The sequence below is a fragment of the Diorhabda sublineata genome, chromosome 4 (assembly GCF_026230105.1).
Source record: "Diorhabda sublineata isolate icDioSubl1.1 chromosome 4, icDioSubl1.1, whole genome shotgun sequence".
NCBI lineage: Eukaryota > Metazoa > Arthropoda > Insecta > Coleoptera > Chrysomelidae > Diorhabda > Diorhabda sublineata.
In genome coordinates, this window is record NC_079477.1 from 34,092,612 (window position 1) to 34,115,308 (window position 22,697).

Sequence of the window (22,697 nt, forward strand, 5' to 3'; positions counted from 1 at the left end):
TATTAAGGAAGCTGACAGCCTTGCCCAAAAGGAGAAACAACTCCATATTTTGGACCAGAGCTCTAGTGAAGCCTCAAGAGATGTTACATCAATAACGAATTTATAGGATTTTTTTTCATGTTCAAGAAAAGAAAATAGTCGGAAGGGATCATATCAGGTGAAACTAATAGATGAGGATAATACGTAAGTCTTTCTTTTATTCACAAATGCTGTGATTTTCATAACTCTGTAAATCAAAGTTTTTTTCGTTACTGATTTTATAACTATCATTATCAGCAGTATATCTATAGATAAATTGCTAGCTTTGTTTATATCGTAGGAAAGGTCGGTGAAACTTCACATTATTTCCATAATTTCTAGAATGTTTTATCAGGACTACTTTGTGTATAAGACACTATTTTAACCTTGCAAAACAGCTTTAAACCTGATTCCATACGTACATATAAAAATAATAAAGAAACGTGTTGAAATTTAAGTCAATATTTTATTCGACTTGTCGCTATGCATATATTTCAAAACCAGATGATAAAATTATTTATTGGTGAATCCATATTGGTAGTTTTAATCATGACGTTGAACGTGTATGTTGTGTTTATACAAATTATATCAATTAATTATGCTCTGGGACAATTCGATCCTCATTTTACTGGAAACAAAAATGTAATTGTGAATTTGTTTGAGTGGAAATGGTCTGATATTGCCAAAGAATGCGAAAACTTTCTTCAATATAATGGATATGGAGCAGTACAGGTATACAGTGTATTTATTCCAAGTTAACTGATTATTTATCAAATTATCCAAGGAGAACCGTTGTCATCCTTTTATTTAAATATATAAAAGAATATGCTCTGACTAAAATCATGAATTTGGATGATACATTTGTTTTACAACTTAACCTACTAAACACTTACAAATACACTAACACGCGTTTCGATAACCAAGTTGTCGTCTTCAGAGACTGACGGTGATTTGATACTCATTAACTGGACCTATATATATATATATATATATATATATATATATATATATATATATATATATATATATACATTGAATTTCTATCAACCCACTAAACTAGAGAGTGGCTCAAGCATGAATTATTAAACATTTTTCAATGAAGTGAAGAATACATAAATGCAAGATGGGGATATTCTAATTTACTAGCGGGCTGATCTTGCTGACCTAGCAGTCTCTTAAAAAGAATAATTTGGGAGATGACAGAATATCTAAGTAATGGTAATCTGTGGCTCCACGGCAGTGGAGCTAAGTGGAGAAAAAAAGTAGCACGGCCGTACCATCATTTTCTCGAATCAGTTCAGGCCATTTTCGACCCCCTATAACTTCGTTGTGGATTAAAATAGAAGCCTATACTCCTAGTTACCAAGTAAGCGTGGTATATTTCAAATTTGAACCATTGAAAGTTTAATGCACTTCTAGTAGACAGAGAAGAATCAAATTTCGAATACAATTAGTGTCTAGACAGATCACGGAAAAACTAGAATATTTCAATCCAATTATTACATCTACTCAGTCCACTTTTTTAGATACACCAACTGCATAAATAACTTTGTTATCCGATATGATATGATATATAAAGAAATTAAATAAATGTTAATGGTTGTATCGGTAAAGTGCAAAAAGTAATGGTTGATCAGGAAAATACAAAAATAATTAGGAAAATATATATTACATTGAATAAATAAAATGTTTACGAGCTTGGTCGGGCCAAAACTAAATTTGAAATTATTAATAGGGCTTATGCGAACAGTTTCTCATATATATAGCATATGCTACTACTATATACAAAAGTCAGGGCCAAAGTATCAATAATGCGCTGATGGATATCGGTCTTGTAGCAGCGTACGTGGCACTTTCGAAAGTTACAAGTATGGATTTACCGTCTGGATTTGTCAAAAGTTATAACATCGAAGCCTCCGAGAAAAACTCATAGAAACATGGAGAGGGCTTTGAGAAAAACTGTGGTAGAAGCTGAAGAAATAGTACTGGAAAAGAAAAAGAGGAAGACGACTTACAAAAATTAGTGAAGCTCATAAGACAGATGGCTTTGAGAAAATTCGTTGTTGGTATTTAAGAAGTAGAGGGTACTGGAAAGTAGAAAAAGAATGTATATCTACAAAAAGCAATGAGTTGCCATCAAAAAAAGACTTGTAAAAGAACGACTTGCAACTCATACCGTAAAAAATTGTGAGATCGATGTAATACCAAGTCGATTGATTTTTTCTGTCTCTACTTAAGGGACCTTATGTCTTAAGTTATCACATAATTAGCTAACTTAACATCTTTTAGCAACCAAATTTATATTCAAAGTCTTTTATGTTCAAATAAAATAGATTGACTTTGCCATTGCACTAAACAATCTTATTTATGTATGACTTGTGAGTTTCATTGTGTTTTCATGCGATGTCCAAGTCAATCTATTTTATTTAAACATAAAAGATTTTAAATATTAATGTGGTCACCATAAGATGTTGTTAGATTAGCTAATTACGTCAGAAGGTTCTAGAGGGAATTAATAAATCAACCGACTTGATATTATATGGATCTCACAACTTTTTATGGTAGAACTGAGATGCGAGACTTGTTTTATTACAAGTTTCGTTTTTGATCTTATATAGAGGAACAGCCATGAGCAACTGCTTATTATTGTTTATAGCCGAACAATTTCTGAATTATTTTGAGAAACAAATCATTAAACACTTTTGACATTGTAGATTGTAGATTATGGTAGTCTTAATTTACAAATATACAGTTGCAGTTAGCTCCCCTCGACAAATTGTCGAACGTATTGATTGAGGCACTAACAGCAAATTGAGAATTATCGAAATAAGTTAAGCCAGCAACAAGAAAAGAACACTTGCTTATGAATAACGTAGGGAATTATTTACCAAAGGAAGTTACATCAATATGATGTGCTTGTTGTTCTGCTAAAGGCGCAAGAAAAAAAGTCTGGCGAGCGTCGTATGTAATTTTTGTATATATTTATTTATATATTTATTCAAATTTCTTTAATTTCTTATTTCTTAGACGTTTTGATATAGTAATGCTTCTGAATGCTCTTGATTTTAGGTCTCTCTTGTGTTAAAATTAGTTTTTTTTAATAAATTCTAAAAGATTGATGAAAAATTTACGTTTCGACTTAACTTCAGTCTCTATTTATATTAATCAATAAATCACCTACATATTGAGACCAAATTAGAAATTTGTTCTAATAAGAAAAATTAATTTTTCCTCAGTATTCACATCTCAAATATGTAGAAGTGATAAATCAATCAAATTATTTGTAGTTTATTAGATTTAACGAAATAGAGCTATAAATTTCACTCAAGTTATTTAAGTCTTCTTTATCGTTTATAGCTTTTTCTTTCTTATGAATATGAACCATGACATAACAATAAAACATAAATTCAATTATAAATATTCAAAAATTCTTGTTGATACGAAATATAATACAAGAAAAAGAATTTACAGAAATGGTTCACATTCATAAGAACGAAAAAGCTATAAATGATAAAAAAGACTTAAATAATTTAAGTAAAATTCATAGCTCTATTTTGTGAAATCTAATAAAACTAAAAATAATTTGATTGATTACATACTTCTACATATTTGAGATGAAGCCTGAGGAAAAATTAAATTTTCTAATTAGAACAAATTTCCATTTTTTTCCATTTTCATTTTATTCCTGTTTTGATGTAGATGATATATTGAATACGCAAATTGTAAGTGTCAATATCATATTTTGATAAAGACTGAAGTTAAGTCGAAACGTCAATTTTCTGTACAAAAATTATTAAAATAACTAATTTTAAAACAGAAAAGACCTAAAATCAAGAACATTTAGGTGCATTAACATATTTATATATTTATTTTGATAAATTATACATCTTTTATACTTCAACAACTGAAATATATTAGATGTGGTTGATTTTTCAGCCACTTTTGTTTTTGGTTTAAAGTCCGTGGTCGATTAATCAACCACCATTTATTTTCTTAAACTTGTATATGAAAAAATAAGAAATTCCAATCCCAAACCACATTCATTACTCAGATAATATTTATTGTGAAAGAAAAACATTAATAATAAAATCAGTCCATGAAGGGCTAAGTAGGGCGTTCATATCTGCTACCTATTTTTGATAAGATCTCAATTTTTAATATATTCACGCATCAGTTTTTTTTCGGTCTTAGTATTTTGCCCAGTGCAGTTTTTCATCAAAAACTATTCCAAAAAACTTAATCTACCCTAGTAGATTTTCAATTGAAACGATATAAACATAAGTCCAGTATGTATATTATTGGAATATTCATTATTATGATTGTTTAGAATGTCCTAAAAACCCAAAACTTTCGATAAGTCGACGTAAACATTTCTATATCTTCTGAGAATAATTATTTGCGAACACAATTTTCTTTTATTGTTCTGCTCATTGGAGATGACAGTTTACTAATAAATTATTCAATTAACTAGCTTCCCGTTTTCCAGAAAGTAGATATTAGGAGAAGTAACAATTATTTGTGTTAATAATAACCTGTGACTCAAATTTTATATTCTATATTATTAAAACAGTTCATGTTAAGATACGTACATGGAAGGAATAGTCACAGCTATTAAAAATTTAAAACAAATATGTTTTTCTTTTCAGACCTCACCTCCTAACGAAAATTTGATACTACCCAACAGACCTTGGTACGAAAGATATCAGCCGGTCAGTTATATTTTGAAAACTCGATCAGGTAATGAAGACGATTTCAAAGATATGACAAAGCGATGTAATGCAGTAGGAGTAAGGTGATTTTTTTATTATCAACTTTTTCCAATTCCAAAATTTATGATCCAAGATAAAAAATTGGTTACATAATGAATAATTTCTAGTTTAGGTTAGGTTGAATTTGAATGAAGTATAAATTTGACTATAAATTCATTTAAAGCTGTATATTTGAGCTGGGTAAAATTTCATAATAGAATCAGCGTCTTTTAGTATTACGGTGGTTGCCGTAGTGTAATAGAATGATGTCTGTCATGACAAAGAAGAACATATTACGTCTCTCAATAAGTTGTGTGACTGACACACAGATGGGGCTGCCATTGCCAAAGACCACGGAATCGAATCACTCCTTACCAATGAACGAATAACCACCGTATCCCCTATATTATGAGCGATTTCTTATTGGGAACGTGGCAACGAAACACTAAAGTGGACTAACTTTAATATATACATAACTATTCGAAAGCTCGGAAAATATATCAAAGTTAGTCCACTTTTGTGTTTTGGTGTTTCGTTGTCATGTTCTCAATAAAAAACCGCTTATATATATTTAAATATATATTATAAATTATATATGTTGCCGAATTCAATTCTTTTTTGCTACACCGCTTCGTGGGGGCAATATCTTGCTCTGATGATTCTTTCATACTCTTAGATTTATCATTGTTCATTGTGTAACAGTCAATATTCTCTTCCTGTCTATTTCGCTGATATATATATAAATATATTGTAATTCAAGATTTATGAATTTGTTTTATTGAGTTTTTGAAATCTAGGATATACGCTGACGCAGTTATCAATCACATGGCGGCAGCTGATGGTGTCGGAACAGCAGGAAGTATTTCCAGTTCCAAAGCTGGACATTTCACTGCAGTGCCTTATGGGCCCGGAGATTTTCATGAAAGATGCGGGATTAACAATTATCAAGATCGAGAAAATGTTAGAAACTGTGAGCTAAATGAGCTTAGGGATCTTAATCACGTAAGATTAAAAACTTTTGACAAAATATTAGATATTAGCTTGGCAATAAAAAACATATTCAACTGGAGTGAACCCGCTATCACTAGTTATTGCTTTTCTTTGATACAATCCATCTACTCTTCACTATCACCAGAAATCTATACTAACTAGCGTGATTCCTTGATTCAGTTTTTAACGTTTGATTGATTAGGGATCCAATGAAGGAAAATAGTTGTTTACATAATTGTTCTAGATGAACAGATTTGGTACTATAGATGAGTTCTAATTATTATTTTTGATATAGATATGTCATGATAGTTTTTTATACAGAGCTAAGCTTCTCTGAAATAATGAATAAGGGGGAAAATTACACCCCCTTACCTCATGCTCCAATATAAAGTCAGCATACAGAAAACGAGGTAGTTGGATTTTCTTGAAAACTATAATTGGATCATTATTTAAATGTAATCTGGATAACGTTCACAATTGACAAATTACCCAGACTTGCGGATTTTGTACTTTTTTTACATAAAAATAACTTATTGGTGTTGGAACTTAATTTCAAATCCGCTAAACTTTTCGATAATTATTATTTATTACCTATTATTAATTATTCGAGGGTTTGGTCGAAAATTTCTCAGACAATCCTCTAACGATTAAATATACGTCTAACACACAGAACCAAAGTTTTAAAAATCAGGGTTTTGTAGGTCAAGTTGTAAAGTTCATTGTCTCTTCGTTGCCGGTTCTCTTAGTTTCTGATCTTTTTTCTAGTTTCAAATTATAGATATTGTTTTGTACACGTTTATCTGTATATTGTTTATTCATTTTGCCATTATATTTTATTCCGATTTGTTTTTTTTTCTGTTCAATCGCGCAGGCATTTTTGTTTGGTCAAGACGATATCTCTTATAGAACTTGCTGTTAGGTACGCTAGTATTTTTTAGTAGTATTTAGATGAGATTGAATCTCATTATTATCAACTGCTACCTGTTGTTTTATATTTCTCATATAGTTATAGTAATTTCAATATTATACATCTATATTTTTATATTATCTCGTAGATTAACAGATTCAATGCAATCATCATTATTATTGGTACTTTTGAATTTTTTTACAGGACAATGTTTTATTTTTATTTCCCCAATGGGGATGGGAGCCATTAGGGATGTTAATAACGACAAAAAGGTCGATTTACATCACGTTCTCCAAAATTAGCCAGGAAAGTAGTTTTTTCCCCTTTGAAGAATGGCGGAATACATTTTCGAAATTATTTCAGAAGTGAATAGTAGAAATCCTTTATTTTGATACATTTTGCACAACTCATTCACCATGGAAATCTATATTATCGGCGACTACGCTAGATTTCTCACTGACCAAAGGTTCGCAGTTGGAATTGAGGATGGCGCCACTTAGCGTCCGTTGGGAAATGTTCAACTACATGTACCAAATGCGACGCTCTTTGACGTTGTCTTCAGTTTGGGTCTCAAGCCCGAGCGAGGGGTGTTAAACTTCTCTGATGAGACGTAATAATGTCGAAACTAGTCAGTAGTTACACCCTCTCCTTGCAACTGCGAGCCATTGGGGATGTTAATATCGACAAAAAGGTCGGTTTACATAACGCTCTTCAAAGGGGTTGTAATTCAATATTCGTGGAGGTAGTAGCCAGGAAAGTAGTTGTTTTCCCCCTTAAAGAACGGCGGAATACATTTTCGAAATATTTATTTTCGAAAAGATATTAGAACACGTTATTAGCGAATATAAAGATTAATTTCAAAACGACTGTACTACAATTTTCTTAAAGTTGTACTTTTGGTAGGCGTTGTAGATAAAGAGGTTGCATGGAAATCTAGACGAAGGTTTCATCGAACTTTTCAAATAGAGTATGACGTCGACAATAAATTGGTTTCTTTTAAAACTTGAAAGTCACATAACACAAAAATGACGGGAGCTCCAAAATAATTAATGAACGAAATAGGAAAAAGATTTAACTACAAGCGTAACAGACCGATATTGCATATAAATCTAAAAACAATTACAAATATTTAAAAAAATTTTTTGATATTTTTTATTATTTAAGGCCAAAAAGTACGTCAGGGAGAAAATATGTGATTATCTCAATAATTTAGTTGATAATGGAGTGGCAGGATTTAGAATTGATGCCGCCAAACATATGTGGCCTGAAGATCTCTATCAAATTATTCAATGTGTGAAGAATCTTAGTACAGCGCACGGCTTCAAACCTAATGAACGCCCTTTTGTGTATCAGGAAGTTATTGACTTGGGTAATTATGTTCTTTGTATAAAGTTTCAATATAATTTCACCCTATATATCTTAAATGGTATCTTCCTGACGGTGAGTCAATTGGTAGAATTCATATTAAGAAAATGTTGTTCGTAATCTGTGAATGGAGATGCGTCGGTTACCAATACGTACAGAATGGATACTTAAAAGGACGAAACACTTCAGAAAGACCTTCCGGGTACTTAATTTCAGCCACAACTAATTTTTTGTTCATTTTTCTTCTTACTTTTGATAGGAGTTTTTCCGTATCTTATTCTGTTCACGTTCTTGTCTCTATTGTCATGATCCAATGGATCTAAGTCCTTTTTATCCCGTTCTTATTGTCTGCTGTTCGTAAGGTAGCTGTTGGATAACTGGATTAGTCCTTCCTGACGTGATTCAACAGCTGGATTTGGTGGTGAATAGGTGCATATTCACCAATTCAAATCTTCTACCGGAGTTAACTATGTCTTGTGGAGCTGACTAAGATATAAGATTTACTAAAACTTATATTGCGTATCAGAATAATCTTTATCAATATCTCCTTGACCTAATATTAGTTGTTGATTATTGATATATTTTTCATCTAGGAGGTGAATCATCTAAAGCAACAGATTATACACACATTGGAGCTATATTAGAATTCAAATATTGCTCAAAATTATCAAACATATTCAAGGGAAATGATAAATTGACTTATTTATCTGGATGGGGAGTCCCTTGGGGCTTTTTGGACAAAGGTATCGCCGTTGTATTTGTAGATAATCATGATAAGCAGAGAGAAGAGGGTCACTTGACATATAAAAATAGTAAAAAGTACAAGATGGCTAACGCGTTTATGTTAGCTCATCCGTATGGGATTCCTAAAGTGATGTCCAGCTACGCTTTCGATAATAGTTTTCAAGGTAAGCATGCCAACTCATATTCTATACATGAAGTCCTATTATAAGATACTTTGATAATTCTGAAGCATTAACTTAACCCAGATGTGTCAATTTATGGGTTTTTTTCATAAGATCATAAGATGGTAATGAAAATATTCGTTACCACGAACTTTTCTAAAAACTTTCATTGCTTTCACGAAGGAAAACTTTTCAATTTGAAATTTATTATACTTGGCGTTGAAAGTACCTAAGTATTATACTGGTCTGGAAAAAACCGATAAAGATAAAACATATGAGGTAAGAATGGTTCTAAGTGTGTAGAAACATCGCAGAGAAACATTGGGTCTGCAATCCCAGGTCTTAAAGGGGATGTTCTCCGCCATCGATCGTGAGACATATGTAAGTACAAAGTTATTACTTGGAGTAGTAGAACCAGCCCACAAACAATGAGAGACAACCTCTTCAGAATTCGAGGTTTTGCAGATGTTTATTAGAACAATGAAAACATACCTTACAGTGACTGTAAAAGCAATTCTTCCTATGTCTTTGATTGTAGTGCTGAAAAGTGAATCACAGCAAATAAAACACTGACTAGAAAGAGCTTCAGGAATGTAAACATACTTATGTTTGATAATGAATTCTTTTAGGTCCACCCAAAGACATTAAACACAATTTGCTATCTCCAATTACTGCCAAGAATACTTGTGGAAATGGATATATTTGTGAACATCGTTGGAGACAGGTTTATAATATGGTTAAATTTAAAAATCTAGTCGGCGACTCTCCAATAACAAATTGGTGGTCGAATGGCGATCAACAAATAGCTTTCTCTAGAGGTAAGTGTCGTTGACTCTAAAATTGAGTATGTAGAAAACTTTATTATGATTGTTTTAAATATAAATAATGATAATGGATAAGCAAATTGGTTTATCACAAAAAATCTACTGAGTAACAGCTATTCAATCGAAGTTAAAGTTTTCAATACTAAGGTAGGTGTGGGGAATATGCCCATGCTGTTAATATGCCCATTTGCTGCCATTTTGTTTAGTTTAGGTGGTCTGCTGATAGAGGGCGAGTAATATGTTGAATTTTTGCCCCACAGTGCTACAAGGAAAATCAGTTTGTACTATTCAGTCTGCCGAGAGGTTATAAGTGGTTCACATCTAATTGGCAATGCTGAAAACAACCATTTCACGTGCTTAAAGAGTGTAAATTCCGTGTATGTTTTTTTACAATAATTGTAAGTACAACTCAAATAAAAATATTTTGAAATTACCCCAAAATACTTGAAAAAAGTATTAACTCTCTATGTTGTTGATATGCCCGTATGGGCATATTATCTCCGGTTATTAATTAAATGTTTATTTCTATTCCAGTTTCTTGTTTTGAAGATGTCGCCTTATCAAACAAAAAAAATTCATTCCCAGTGGACAGAAGATGACCTTAAGTTGGCCTTAATAGCAGTAGTACTTCAAGGCAATATAAAGTACCTCGTAGGACTCTTAATCGTTATATTAACCAAATTACCACGAAAGACAGCCATTGGGCCGAAAAAGTATTCTTACTAAAGAGCAAGAGTCAGAATTGGCGATCCGAATAATCAGGCTGGCAGAAGTAGGTTACCCTCTAACGAAACGAATGCTTCTGTATATAATTATTGTGAACGAAATGGTCTTTGTAACCTGTTCTCACAAAAAAACGTCTTGCTGGCCGTCACTGGTTAAAAGCATTCTTAAATAGACACCCAGAAATTTCTCCTAGACGAGCTCAAAATATGAACCCTGCTAGAGCACAGAAGCTCAATAAATATATTGTTTCTGATTTTGAAAAACTTAAAACAGTGCTTCTAGAGCTTGACTTGATAGATAAACCTGAGAGAATATATAATATGGATGAAATGGGATGTAGGTTAATTCTAAATCACCAGCGAACGATTCTAGCTAAAAAGGGTGCGAAAAGGGTCCACTTAGTGGCACCAGAACACGCCGAAAATGTCACTGTCGTTGCTTGAGGTAACGCTAGTGGAGGAAGAATTCCCCCATTCCCCCAGAAAACAAGAATGACCATTGAGACATTCAACGAATGGATAAAGCACTTTGGAAAATTTAAGCTTCCAGGAAAATTCCTTTTAATTTTCGATGGTGCTTCTTGCTATTTAGATCCATCCATAGTGGACACGGCAGACTCGTATGGCATCACTGTTTTGTGCCTTCCGAACAATACGACACATGATCTGCAGCCAACGGACAAGGCTGTATTTGATCATTCGAGCCTCATTGGGATGAACAGGTTCTTTGTATTGGACTCACTACAAAGACCAAGCTATAACTAAACAAATGTTTGGGGAACTATTCTCTATAGTTTGGGATAAAGTAGTAACTCCACAAAATATAATATCAGATTTCTCTTCAACGGGTATCTGTCTGTATAATCTAAACATGACAATAATATCGAAAAAATAACAGAGTAGAAGAAAACCAAGAGTTTGTAAGGGATACCACACCTTAACCTGGACCTTCCAGTTGTCAACCGAAGAAAAACAGATTTCTGGTTGCCATAAATTTGAATCGAAACGACGCAGTGAGCGAAAATGGTCGTCATCATGTAGCTCTTCATCGGCAAATGACGACATTTTTTTATACAGCGAGACTTTAACATTAACCTTTTCCTCGGAAGACGAAGTAAAACACAAAATCAAAAAGATAACATTGGATGAAAAGGATAAGAAGACGAGCACAAAGTAAAAAGGGTAAGAAATTCAAATATTGACGCGAAAAACATGCTAAATAAAGGAAATGAAGATAAATACTCGGAAGTCCAGCTCCAATCAGGGAAAAAAATTATAAACTGTAAAGCCCTTATTGTAAAGAAAGCAGTTTTTCTATCGAAAGAGTTGTAAACGTTACCAAAGCGTCAGTAAAAGGCACCAAAAAGAAAAAAATCGATTCAAAGAACTGCAAAGCTTGCCAAGAGATGCGATTGTGCTCGGTGTGTTCGGTGTACTTTCACGAAGAATGCGTAGGGCTCACCAAGAATCATGAAATAAATTTTGTCTGTACAGATTGCTGCTTATTTCGTCACTGTATATATATTTTTTGTTCTGTTGTGATACATTTTACTTATTTTTTTCAGAGCGTGTTTACGCACGAATGAAAATTTATATTCAGTTCTTCAGAAATATTATTTAGTATAGTTTATTGGTTTGTTGTCATCATAAATTTGTTTTTTGAAATGAAGATATTCAATTAACGAAAGATATATGTTTTTGACCTAATAAATGACTCTTTATATCATGAATATCCCCTGGGCATATTAGGCTCCTCCGATGGGCATATTAACGACAGGGCTGGTAATGATCAGTATTGAAAAGAACAATATAATGAAAAAATAAAGAACAAATAATCATGTTGATGTCCATAAATTATATCTTCAAGAATGAGGGTACACTTTTTATGAAATATCAATGTACATATTTACTTTTTTATGATTTGTATCAAGGTTTCTGCTTAACATGGGCATATTTACCGCATCTACCTTAAGACAGAAGTGTCGTAGCACTTCTCTACACACTCATTGCAGCCAGTTTCCAACTATACATTATATACTATATAATATATAATCAAAAATAGCGCAAAATATTAGTTTGTCTATACTATCATCGTTTAGTAGTAGACGATTCAATTGCATAAAAGTGTATTTTTATATACTTCGATAATGAATTGTGAGGAAACTTTCAAAACTCTCTCACTAATCAATGCTTTAAAAAACTATAGTAAACAAGTTTCTAGACAAAAACAAGACTTGAATTGAAAGAATAATCAAAACGAGTGAAATTTAAAAACAGGGTATAGTAGCAGATAATTATTAACATGTCACATATTTCAAATTTGATTTAATTCTATACACATAAAATCTTTGGCTGAGAACACATAGCATAGATTTTACATGTTACAGTTTTACGCCGTTTCCAAGTATGTGCCTGTAATTCTTTTGTATTTGGTAGAGTTATTTTGAGTTTAATCAATTCGTGAATATAAGAAGCCTGATACTGATACAGATCTAATTCGTATTCCAAGTTAAAATGTGATGGTTCGTCGTCATAATTTCATTTACTTTGATGATTTCTTCTAAAATACATAAAAATCTTTCTCATCATTAGAAGATACTAAGTACTGTGCTACATGGTTACCTGTTTCGCAGATTAGATTCAGGAGTGACTACTGTGGCGTTAACACTTAGTTTCACTGGTAATGTTAGTACAAGTATTATATTCTTCCTTTGTGAATGGATATAAAGAAGATTCCACTTTAATATCAATAAGAGTACTTTTTGACAAGGCTAAATATCAAAATCATTGCTGCAATATTGCTCCACCGTGATTTGCAATATTTATCTACCTAGAGTTCTCTGTCAATTCATACCGATAACATTTTTAGTAGGTCATTCCTTTTAGAAGATGTCAGTCTATAATATTCAAAAATACGCTACAGTCTCTAAGTCAGCGCCATAAGAAATATTTCATTCCAGTTTATCTTAAATTGAAACTAGTTTTTTATCAAACACATAATGGAAAATCTATTTCTGGCAATTATTGTACTGCGTGGTAACGTTGCTCGCCACTCTCGATATTGTTGTCAGAGCCTCTTTTTGTGGGTATTCTTCTACTTGTTGAAGTACGTCTCAAGTCTCTAGTTGTCGTCTACGCGGTAAGCAACGTTAATGATACTAAACTGACCACTTTTTTGTGACTGTCACCCCATCTGGCATTGCTTGGAAAATATTTCGTTAAAAGTACACGTCTTTTGGTATTGTGTCACTTGGATTATTTCCTCTAGGTATGAAAAGAAACTTCACTACCTTCCATTTCCCAATTTTAGGCTTTGTTTGAAAATTTCCTCAATATCATTTATTATAAGTTTATGGATTTTATTATTTTATTATATGTATCAAATAATACAATTTAACATAATATGATAGATATAATGTAATATAATAAATATAATACTTAAAAAATAACACTTGGTTAATTATTATCCAAAACAAAATGTTAAGATGGTAATTGAGGAAAATTCATATCAATTGTTTATTTAGCTTTTTGACTGATATTTTAGAATCTTCAAAAGTATTTTCCTGATATTTAGCAAAACAGATAAAGGGGATAATATTTTCATACAGTGAATTGTTAATTTAAGAATAAAAATCGACCCGTTTCAGGTTTTCTTGACATAGTAATTAATAACGCTGTAATTGAATTTATTCCTAGCTTATGGACCTCATTGTATGAGAATATATTAAGTTGATGTTATATTTTTAATTATAGATAAAATTGGTTTTGTTGCATTCACCAATTGGGGAGACCTAAAAGCGAAACTACAAACAGGTCTTCGTAAGGGAAAGTATTGTGATGTAATATCGGGCGATGTTGATAATGGAAAATGTACTGGAAAAACTGTTGTAGTCGAACAAGATGGGAAAGCCGACATCAACCTATTGGCAACTGATGAAGATGGAGTACTGTGTATTCATATAAATTCTAGAATTTCTTAATACTAAAAACATTCAATAAATATTTTTTAGTTTTACTCAAATTTTTTTTTAGAGTGGCGATAAGATAATTAAACCGAATTTGGTTATCAAATGTATTGAGATAAATTCTTAAAATTATAATTTTTTTTACGTGTATACAAGAATTTTTAAAATTGAAAGTGCATTTGGTGATTCATTTCTGCTTCATAGTATCACACTGAATCGGTATTAGACCTTTTTCTAACTTGATACACCTTATTATTTATAACATATTATTAAAGCATGTCGTTGCTTTTACTATCCTGGAATCGGTTATTTGAAATACAACATAAGCCAGTATTTCAGTTGGAACTAAATACTAGTGAAATTTAAAGAAGATTTTCCATGAAAATATTTTCCCTTCATTCGGACGACCGCCGATGGATACCTGACGTATCTGTGAATAACTGGATGTAAAATTTTCTAATTGATACTACTAAAAAGGTGGCTGCTGCAAATGAAATACATGAACTTGTGGCTTCACTGCAATTGCCCTGCATACCCGTTAAAAAGATTAGCGGCATATTTTGCATTGATAAATTTCGCTGATTTTTACGTAAACCCCAAAGGCATCGGGCCGAACGATTTTGTGTCATCCATTTAGATTATATCAATAGATCAATGGAAGTAGCTGATTATTTCTATATTTTTTTTTCAGATGGGTGTATGCGCAGTATGTAATATCTCTGAATCAACTAAAAACAGTAGACCAGTATTTTTCATTTAGAGGTCATTCCTTCCTCTCACCTGATAGAGATGTTTTTGTACGAAAACTCCAAACTTATGATCATTGATTTAGATTAAAAAATTAAAAGAGTAGCTCACTCCATCTACTGCTTCAAAGTATCGTGAAGGAGAGTATTGATGTTTAATAAGTTAAGTATAATAAGGTCAGACTTCCAAAAGTCTGACCTTAGCGATAACATGATAAAACATTCTACAACGCGATATGTCAAAAGGCTCGTTACAAGTGCGAAATCATAATAGTATTATTATAACTTCAATACATCGATGTTTCCAATGAAAGTTCAACTATTTTTTATAGCACAAAATCCTTAGAAAAATTCACAAAAGTACCGTTAATTTACGAAATAACATAAGACATCAAACCTAGAAAATCTGCTCAATATGACAACCCAACAAGAATTTCAGCTTGTGTTTTATCTTCATATTTTAAAATTACTTACAATCTTATATCAAAGTTAGATTTTTTTAAATGAAATACCCTACATTTTATTGCATATTTGGAATCAGCTCTACCTCCACATTGCAATAACGATTGTGATGTATTCTACTTGGTATTTAAAAAGTTATAAGCACTTTTCCATAAAAATCTGAACAAAAATATTCTGTACAATATGATCAATGGAAAATTATGTTTTTCCTTAATATTTCTTAAATTTGATACAGGATGATTCAAAATATTGATTGATTTTGTTGAGTACTTTCACCGTGTAGTTACGTTGATGAAGATATTAATGACAGTAGTAACTCGAAAAATACAATCAAATAATTCCTATAAATGCCTGGTTTCCCTTACCGAATCGGCCTGAAATATTTCGGTGGTATAGCACGAGAAGTTAGTTAATGTTTTCGGTAAAACTCAGTATATGTGTAGTACATAGTAGTGGTTTGTATAAAAGATCGGAAAGAAGTTTCGGGAAAGTGTGCGGACAGCAGTTCGTCTCAATCAAACTAGTTTTGATTTGTACGATTTTTAAACGGATCAGTTCGCCGGAACTTGTTGAATTTGTTTATATTTTAGAATTCTGAGCATTTTTATTTCTATCAGCATTATAATTATTTTATAAAACATAAATGTAAAAAGATATGTCCGTCGGTAAGAAGTACCACAAATTAGACTTTACTGCGCTAGAAGATGAAATATTAATTGACAAAGTTCAAACATTTTCAAAACTGTCTTAATTTCCGAACATATTTCAAATAACGCAGCCTCATCATCATCATCATCTTCAATCAAAAAGCACCCAACGTTATCTTAAATACAACTAGGTAAATCGCAACGAATTGAACCTTCAGACAAACCACACACAGACGAAACTTCTGATCGAACTAAATTCGGGACGTAGAGCGTTCTGTACGCGAATATTCACCGAAATATTTCGGCCCGAAACATCAAACAAACCAAAAGGAATAACTTTGAAAATACAAGAAATGGAAAAGAAAACCTGATGAAAGATTTGACGAAAAGGTAGCCAAGAGTAAATAAGTCAGTATCTACATATTATGTAACCTTCAAAAAGAGAATCCACGAATCTAGGAATCTACTACTACCAATACTGATCTATGGTTGCGAATCCTGGGTATTGACCAACAAATTGAAGAAAAAATAACATGTGAACAACGTGAGGAACAACATAATTAAACGCGAATTAAACGTAGTAAGTGCGGTGAAAAAAATCGAACCACAGTTGAGATGGTTTAGACACTTGTTGAGAATGAAGGTGGACATAACAGTTGAGGTGATGTGGGAAACCGAAACACAGAAATGGGAAAATAACAGGAAAAAGCAAGGAAGCAAAAGATACAAGTTAATGGAGGAAAAATATCACCTCTACACCTATAATAGAAGAGGTTGCTGATAAGTGAACAACTGGTTAGTTCATTGTCGAATCAACATAAATTGGACATCTTCTATTTCTAAGGCGTAGAATATCTCAATATTTCACATACTTTTTAAATGATGTATGACACGTGTCTTTTCTCACTCTCATATCAGTTTTAAAACGTATTTACAACATGCCATATACGTACCTATATATTCATATGCAAAAGATATTCCCAGAGGGTGCATTCGCAACGTCAGGAGGAGATGTAGACAGGGAATACGTGAACCGCCAATATACATATATTCTGGAAATTACGGAAAACACGGTTCACTTTTTATTTGCTCGAGAACACATGTTAGGTGTTGAATTTTACATTAGTTGATGCTTGACACTATTTTGTTTTTTTTAATTATAAAGGGTGAAGTCACAGAGTTTGAGCAAATATATTGTTTTAAATAAAAAATAAAATGCTCCCTATTATTGTCAAAAATTAATGATTCAGCTATCTCCAACAAGATTTTGATATTTGATTTCATTACTCCACTAAAAAGAAAGACCAAGCTATTTTCTCTTTATAAAAATGACTGTTGTACAACAAACCGTTTTCTTCATTCTAAAATATTGTCGAGGATATGACCCTCAGTATACTTTTTCAAAAAAAGAGAAGTGTAATATGTGGGTTGGATTTGAGACCAAAAATATTGGGAAATCTATTTACAAGAAGCACATTAAAATTACAAATAATCAATGTCTTCACTATGTCACAATTTTCCAGCCCGCTTGCTTTCTCCAAACTGAGTTTATTAAAATCGATTCAGCATGGATTTGAGATTGGGTGATATAATGGTGTAATCGACTTGAGTTAACTTTTAGAATAAGCTGCAATCCATCTTATTTCAACTCTATAAATGACCTATACAAACGTCAATATGAATATAAAGAAATGAAGAAATTTAGAATCATTATTAGAGGTCTGTTGACTATAGTAGGAGCGTTTTCTTATTGGGAACGTGGCAATGAAACAAAGTAGACTAACTTTATTATATTTTCCTAACTTTACTTATGTATATTGAATCTTCAAACCTATGAATTCAAAATTTTTACAAGAATTTATACAACTTAAAGTCACCACAAATTTCAATTAAGTATTTCCCAGACGATGAATACATAAGTATTCGAAAGCTCGAAAAATATATTAAAGTTAGTCCACTTTGGTGTTTCGCGTGTTGCCACGTTTCCAATAAGAAAACGCTTAGATATATTTATATATAAGTATATATATATATATATATATATATATATATATATATATATATATATATAGTAGTTTTTGTGTATGAATATCGCTCAAGTTCCACATGGGAGTCAATGAAAATTGCGCAAGTTCATTAACATATGAGCATTCCAAAGCAAAATATAAAACAGCATAAAACTTAGAATGATAGTGTGAAAAATGTAATACTCCAAATTTTTAGGTATTTAGGTAATTTTTTTTAACAAGGGATAGTGTTTGCCCCTCATGAAAAATAACCTGTTGTACTCATTCGGAATTTCATATTCATGTCACTATTGGGTTTGTGAAAGTTATGGTAGAACGTACAACGTCCTGTCAGCAGTACAGTAGAATTAACTATACAATGCGGTCCATATGTATCGAAAAAATTCAATTTTAACGTTATTATTTACTATTTGGAAAAACCTGAAACAGGTCGATTTTTTTTTAATTTACAACTTGGAATATGAAAATATTATCCCCTTCCAGCACCTCCTCTGAATTATAAGCACCACGTCGAAAATTTTAGATATGAAAGGAGGTCGTGCGACTTAATTAAATTAAATTAATCAAATTTTGATAATGTTTCTATAACAATGTAATTTACAATAAAATTTGGATCTTCAAAATGACCACCATTCACTTTTTGACAATAACCGAGGCGATTTTGCAATTTTCGTACAACATTTTGTAAGACCTCTGGGGTTATTTTGTTAATCAGCAATATTGTCTGGTCTATCAAAATATACTCTAGATTTTGAATAACCTTACAAGAAGTAATCGAGAGGAGTCAAATCGGATGATCTAGCCGGCCATTCGATTGCTCCACGTCTTCCAGTCCACCAATTGGGAAAAACCTCGTTTAAATAATTCCTAACTGTTCGTACAAAATACGGTGGAGCTCCGTCTGGAAGATTAACATCAGGAAAAAGTATTTGTAATGTAGGACGTTAATCAAAAAAATTAGATATACCTCACCATTAACTGTGCCCGCAATAAAATGAGGGCCAAACAGTTTATTTTTAATGATACCAACCCAAACGTTCACTTTCTTACGATATTGAGTGTGAGCCTCAAACATCTAGTGTGGATTTTCTCTGCTCCGATATCTACAGTTATGTTTGTTAACCGTTTCGTTTAAATGAAACGTGGCTTCATCAGATAAAACTATTTTGTTTATTAACTGCAAATCTGCGTTGAATCTATGCATCATTAATTCATAGAATTCTTGCGTTGCAGGATCATATTCATTTGAATCCTGAACCAACTGAACTTTGTAAAGGTGGTATTTTTCTTTATACAAAACTCTCAAAATAGATGATACTTACATCATTGTCGGTGACAAGTTCTCGAGTTATCTTATGCGGTTTTTTCAACAGAACAGATTCGAAAATACTTGATTATTCCTAAAGTATATTTCAATAAACCAGACAAAAGTTAGGATAACGGAAGAAATAACCCCTGGGGTCATACAAATTGTTGTAGGAGAATTCCAAAATCGCTTCGGTTATTGTCAACAAGTGAATCGTGGACATTTTAAACAGTTACGATTGCACCAAATTTGAAAAAACTTGCTGCTGAACAGAGGACTAAAATCCCTTACAAACAAAGTGCCATATAACCCCCTTCCTTATTTTCGAGGGGGTGCAGGGAGGTGATAATATCTTCATATTCTAAATTGTCAATTTAAGAAAAAAAATCGACCTGTTTCAGGTTTTTTCACATGGTACATAATAAGGCTAAAATTCAATTCATTCCATACATACATTCCAGTATGCACAAAAGCGGATTCCACCAATATGACATTTTTATAATTACCTATTTTCAACATCAAAATTTATATTTACTATTTTTTGTAAATCATTACATTTTATAGAGAAATAAAGTTTAAAAAATTCATGCAAAAAAAAACAAACCACCTACAGATACAACAAAAAAGGAACACAGTCTCTTCTTGGTCTCAGCGGTTCTAATAATCATATGACTGATATTACCACAAATGTCTGAATAGTATGTACATCGATTTCCTGGTGGAAAGCAAACTAACTATTATGTCGACTCGACGACGGTGAAGAATTTCAATTCCATCTAGCATATGCAGGTTATAATTGAGAGGAGACATTCTAATTTGTTCCATGGCGCTATGTAGTCCACAGAATTGGTTTAAACGAGTTTGACTTTTTCATTAATTATTACTCATTTCACGATTACTCTATTTTTTTCTCATGTTTCAATTCACAATTTCCTAGAAAAAAATATTGTCTAAGAGTTTTTAAATAGATAATTTAGAAATTTATTTCCACACCAAATGGATATATAAGCAAAAAGGGGAAACCTCGCGATCTTCCATGGTCCCCGTATTTTGACGTGTGCAATCAGAATAGCGAATGGGAACAAATGTTGACTGATGTACTCGTCGACTGCAGGCAGATTGTGACATGTTTTGTGAGACAGTGATTGTTGTTTTTCTTTACAAATTGCATGCCGCACGCTTTCGTTGAGTGCTAGAGTTGAGGGTTCTGTCGTTTCTAGTTCAGGCAAATAAAAGCGGTAGAATTGTTGCGTGAAAAGTATATAAGTATTTACTTTATATACAAGGGTCTACTGAACTTTTCCACAAAATGATTTTCAATCATATAAAATTGGAATTTTATAAATTAACTATTTTGATGATGGAGAGGCCAAACATTTTATTTTCACTTATTTGGTTTCTATGAAGTTAAATGACAAAGGAATACTGTTTCTGTTCGAAAAACATCACAAGATTCCACCCTATAATGTTGGAATCAACAATTTTTGCTCCTCACATACACTGGAGTTGGATAAATCAAGCTTCAAAGATATCCCCTCTCCCTTTTTATGCCCTGAAATATGGAAAATACTAGTCTATGAGTTACACCCCATCAGGGGGGCTATTGCTGCAGAATAAAAAATCATAAAATAATATCTACAAAAACATGATAATTATATGATTTAAATAATATGTAACATCACGCGGTTGGAGACTCTTCCTCGGGAAGTGATATTTGGCTTTAGTTGAAGTATATAAATACCTGTAAATACCTAGTACTTACTCGTAGATGTGGTCGTGGTTGTGGTTGATATCAAATTGAACGCCGCCAACTTTTCAAAGAACGACGTTAAAAGTGAATAAAAAAAGATGGGAAAGCTGAAAGTACCTTATTAATTGAATTCAAAAAAACCAAACACATTATACGTAGATAGGATTCTTCAAATCAATATTTATTACGGTGAACAATAACCAGAGTTCAAGTAACAAATAAATTTATCAAAAAAATAATTAATTCACATCAACGGCGAATCCAAAAGAGCACGACGAATAAAAGCAGTTATGAATTAAAAACAACTCTCTATATGTTGGGTCTTATCCATAGAAAGCCGACATGGTTGCAGCCCTCAACAGAGTTCCCAGTTGTTGGAATTGAATTTAATGAGATGGTGGTGTACTGTTTGATTCCTTCGTGTGGCTGAACTCCAGCCTAAATAAAATAAGCGAGAACACAGATGGAAATTACTAGAGAAGGAACAAGTATGTAGAATAGGTTTAAATGGAAAGACCTCATAATCTAACGTATGAAAGAACTGAATTCATTTTTTTTAAACTTGTAATCTTTCCTTTTTTGTTCGTTATGTTCTTCCCCAAAGAATAGACAATTATAATTTACATAAAAAATACTAAATTGTAGCGAATAAGAATAATATCACCACACATTTTACTGAATTTACTTTAATTCTTGTAGAGTGTACATAGGTAGAGGACGATTTAGCAACGAAATTGGCGTTTTTCTTCAGATGGAGTGGGAGGTTGATAACGAATTAATTTCTTCAAAATTCGAATGTTTAAGAAATAAATCTGAAGTGACTACTTTACCACAAAACGTGAACGAATATTCAAAATATTTGAAGAAAAACGTAACAAGTCGAATGGCATGTTACAAATGATAATCTAAGCGGATTATCATGTCGACACAACGAAAGCTGTAGCCAAATCAAGACTATTGGTTATTTTTAGAAATGTTCGAGATGGTGAGCCAATTGAACGTTTCTGGAACTAACTAAAATCTCTGTGGTGTGATATACACTTAGTGGAACAATTTTAATTGTCATAGATACTGAATTTCTACATTCTACTAAAAAACTGTTTGCTTAGAATGGCAAACATGCAAGTGCTCCGGCATTAGTCGAAAAAAAAAATCTTTTTAATCACTACGTACATTGCTTACCAACTAAAATTAATTGATTATGTCTAATGCTGCTTTTGCAAATCCATGCCATGCAAATTTTAATTTTGCTAAGGATCTATTCAAATATATAGTAGTACCATCACTTTTTTATCGGGAAACTTCAAGGCCG

General features: G+C 32.2%; 1 protein-coding gene across 1 annotated transcript; it reads left to right on the plus strand.

The window, feature by feature from the left end:
• Positions 1 to 407: 407 nt before the first annotated feature.
• On the plus strand, positions 408 to 14,497 carry LOC130442805 (alpha-amylase-like). The gene is made up of 7 exons (XM_056777160.1): positions 408 to 750; positions 4,665 to 4,810; positions 5,564 to 5,768; positions 7,828 to 8,032; positions 8,622 to 8,936; positions 9,563 to 9,751; positions 14,236 to 14,497. The coding sequence occupies exons 1-7, from the start codon at positions 502 to 504 to the stop codon at positions 14,460 to 14,462; spliced, it is 1,536 nt and encodes a 511-aa protein (XP_056633138.1). The 5' UTR covers positions 408 to 501; the 3' UTR covers positions 14,463 to 14,497.
• The last annotated feature ends 8,200 nt before the right edge of the window (positions 14,498 to 22,697 follow it).

What these genes read in the sequence shown, in the direction of transcription:
- LOC130442805 (XM_056777160.1), top strand. Translation starts at nt 502, where the DNA reads ATGCATATATTTCAAAACCAGATGATAAAATTATTTATTGGTGAATCC. An exon ending in TCAGGAAGTTATTGACTTGG is followed by an intron (nt 8,033 to 8,621) that starts GTAATTATGTTC and finishes TTTTTCATCTAG; the next exon opens with GAGGTGAATCATCTAAAGCA. An exon ending in TTTCGATAATAGTTTTCAAG is followed by an intron (nt 8,937 to 9,562) that starts GTAAGCATGCCA and finishes GAATTCTTTTAG; the next exon opens with GTCCACCCAAAGACATTAAA.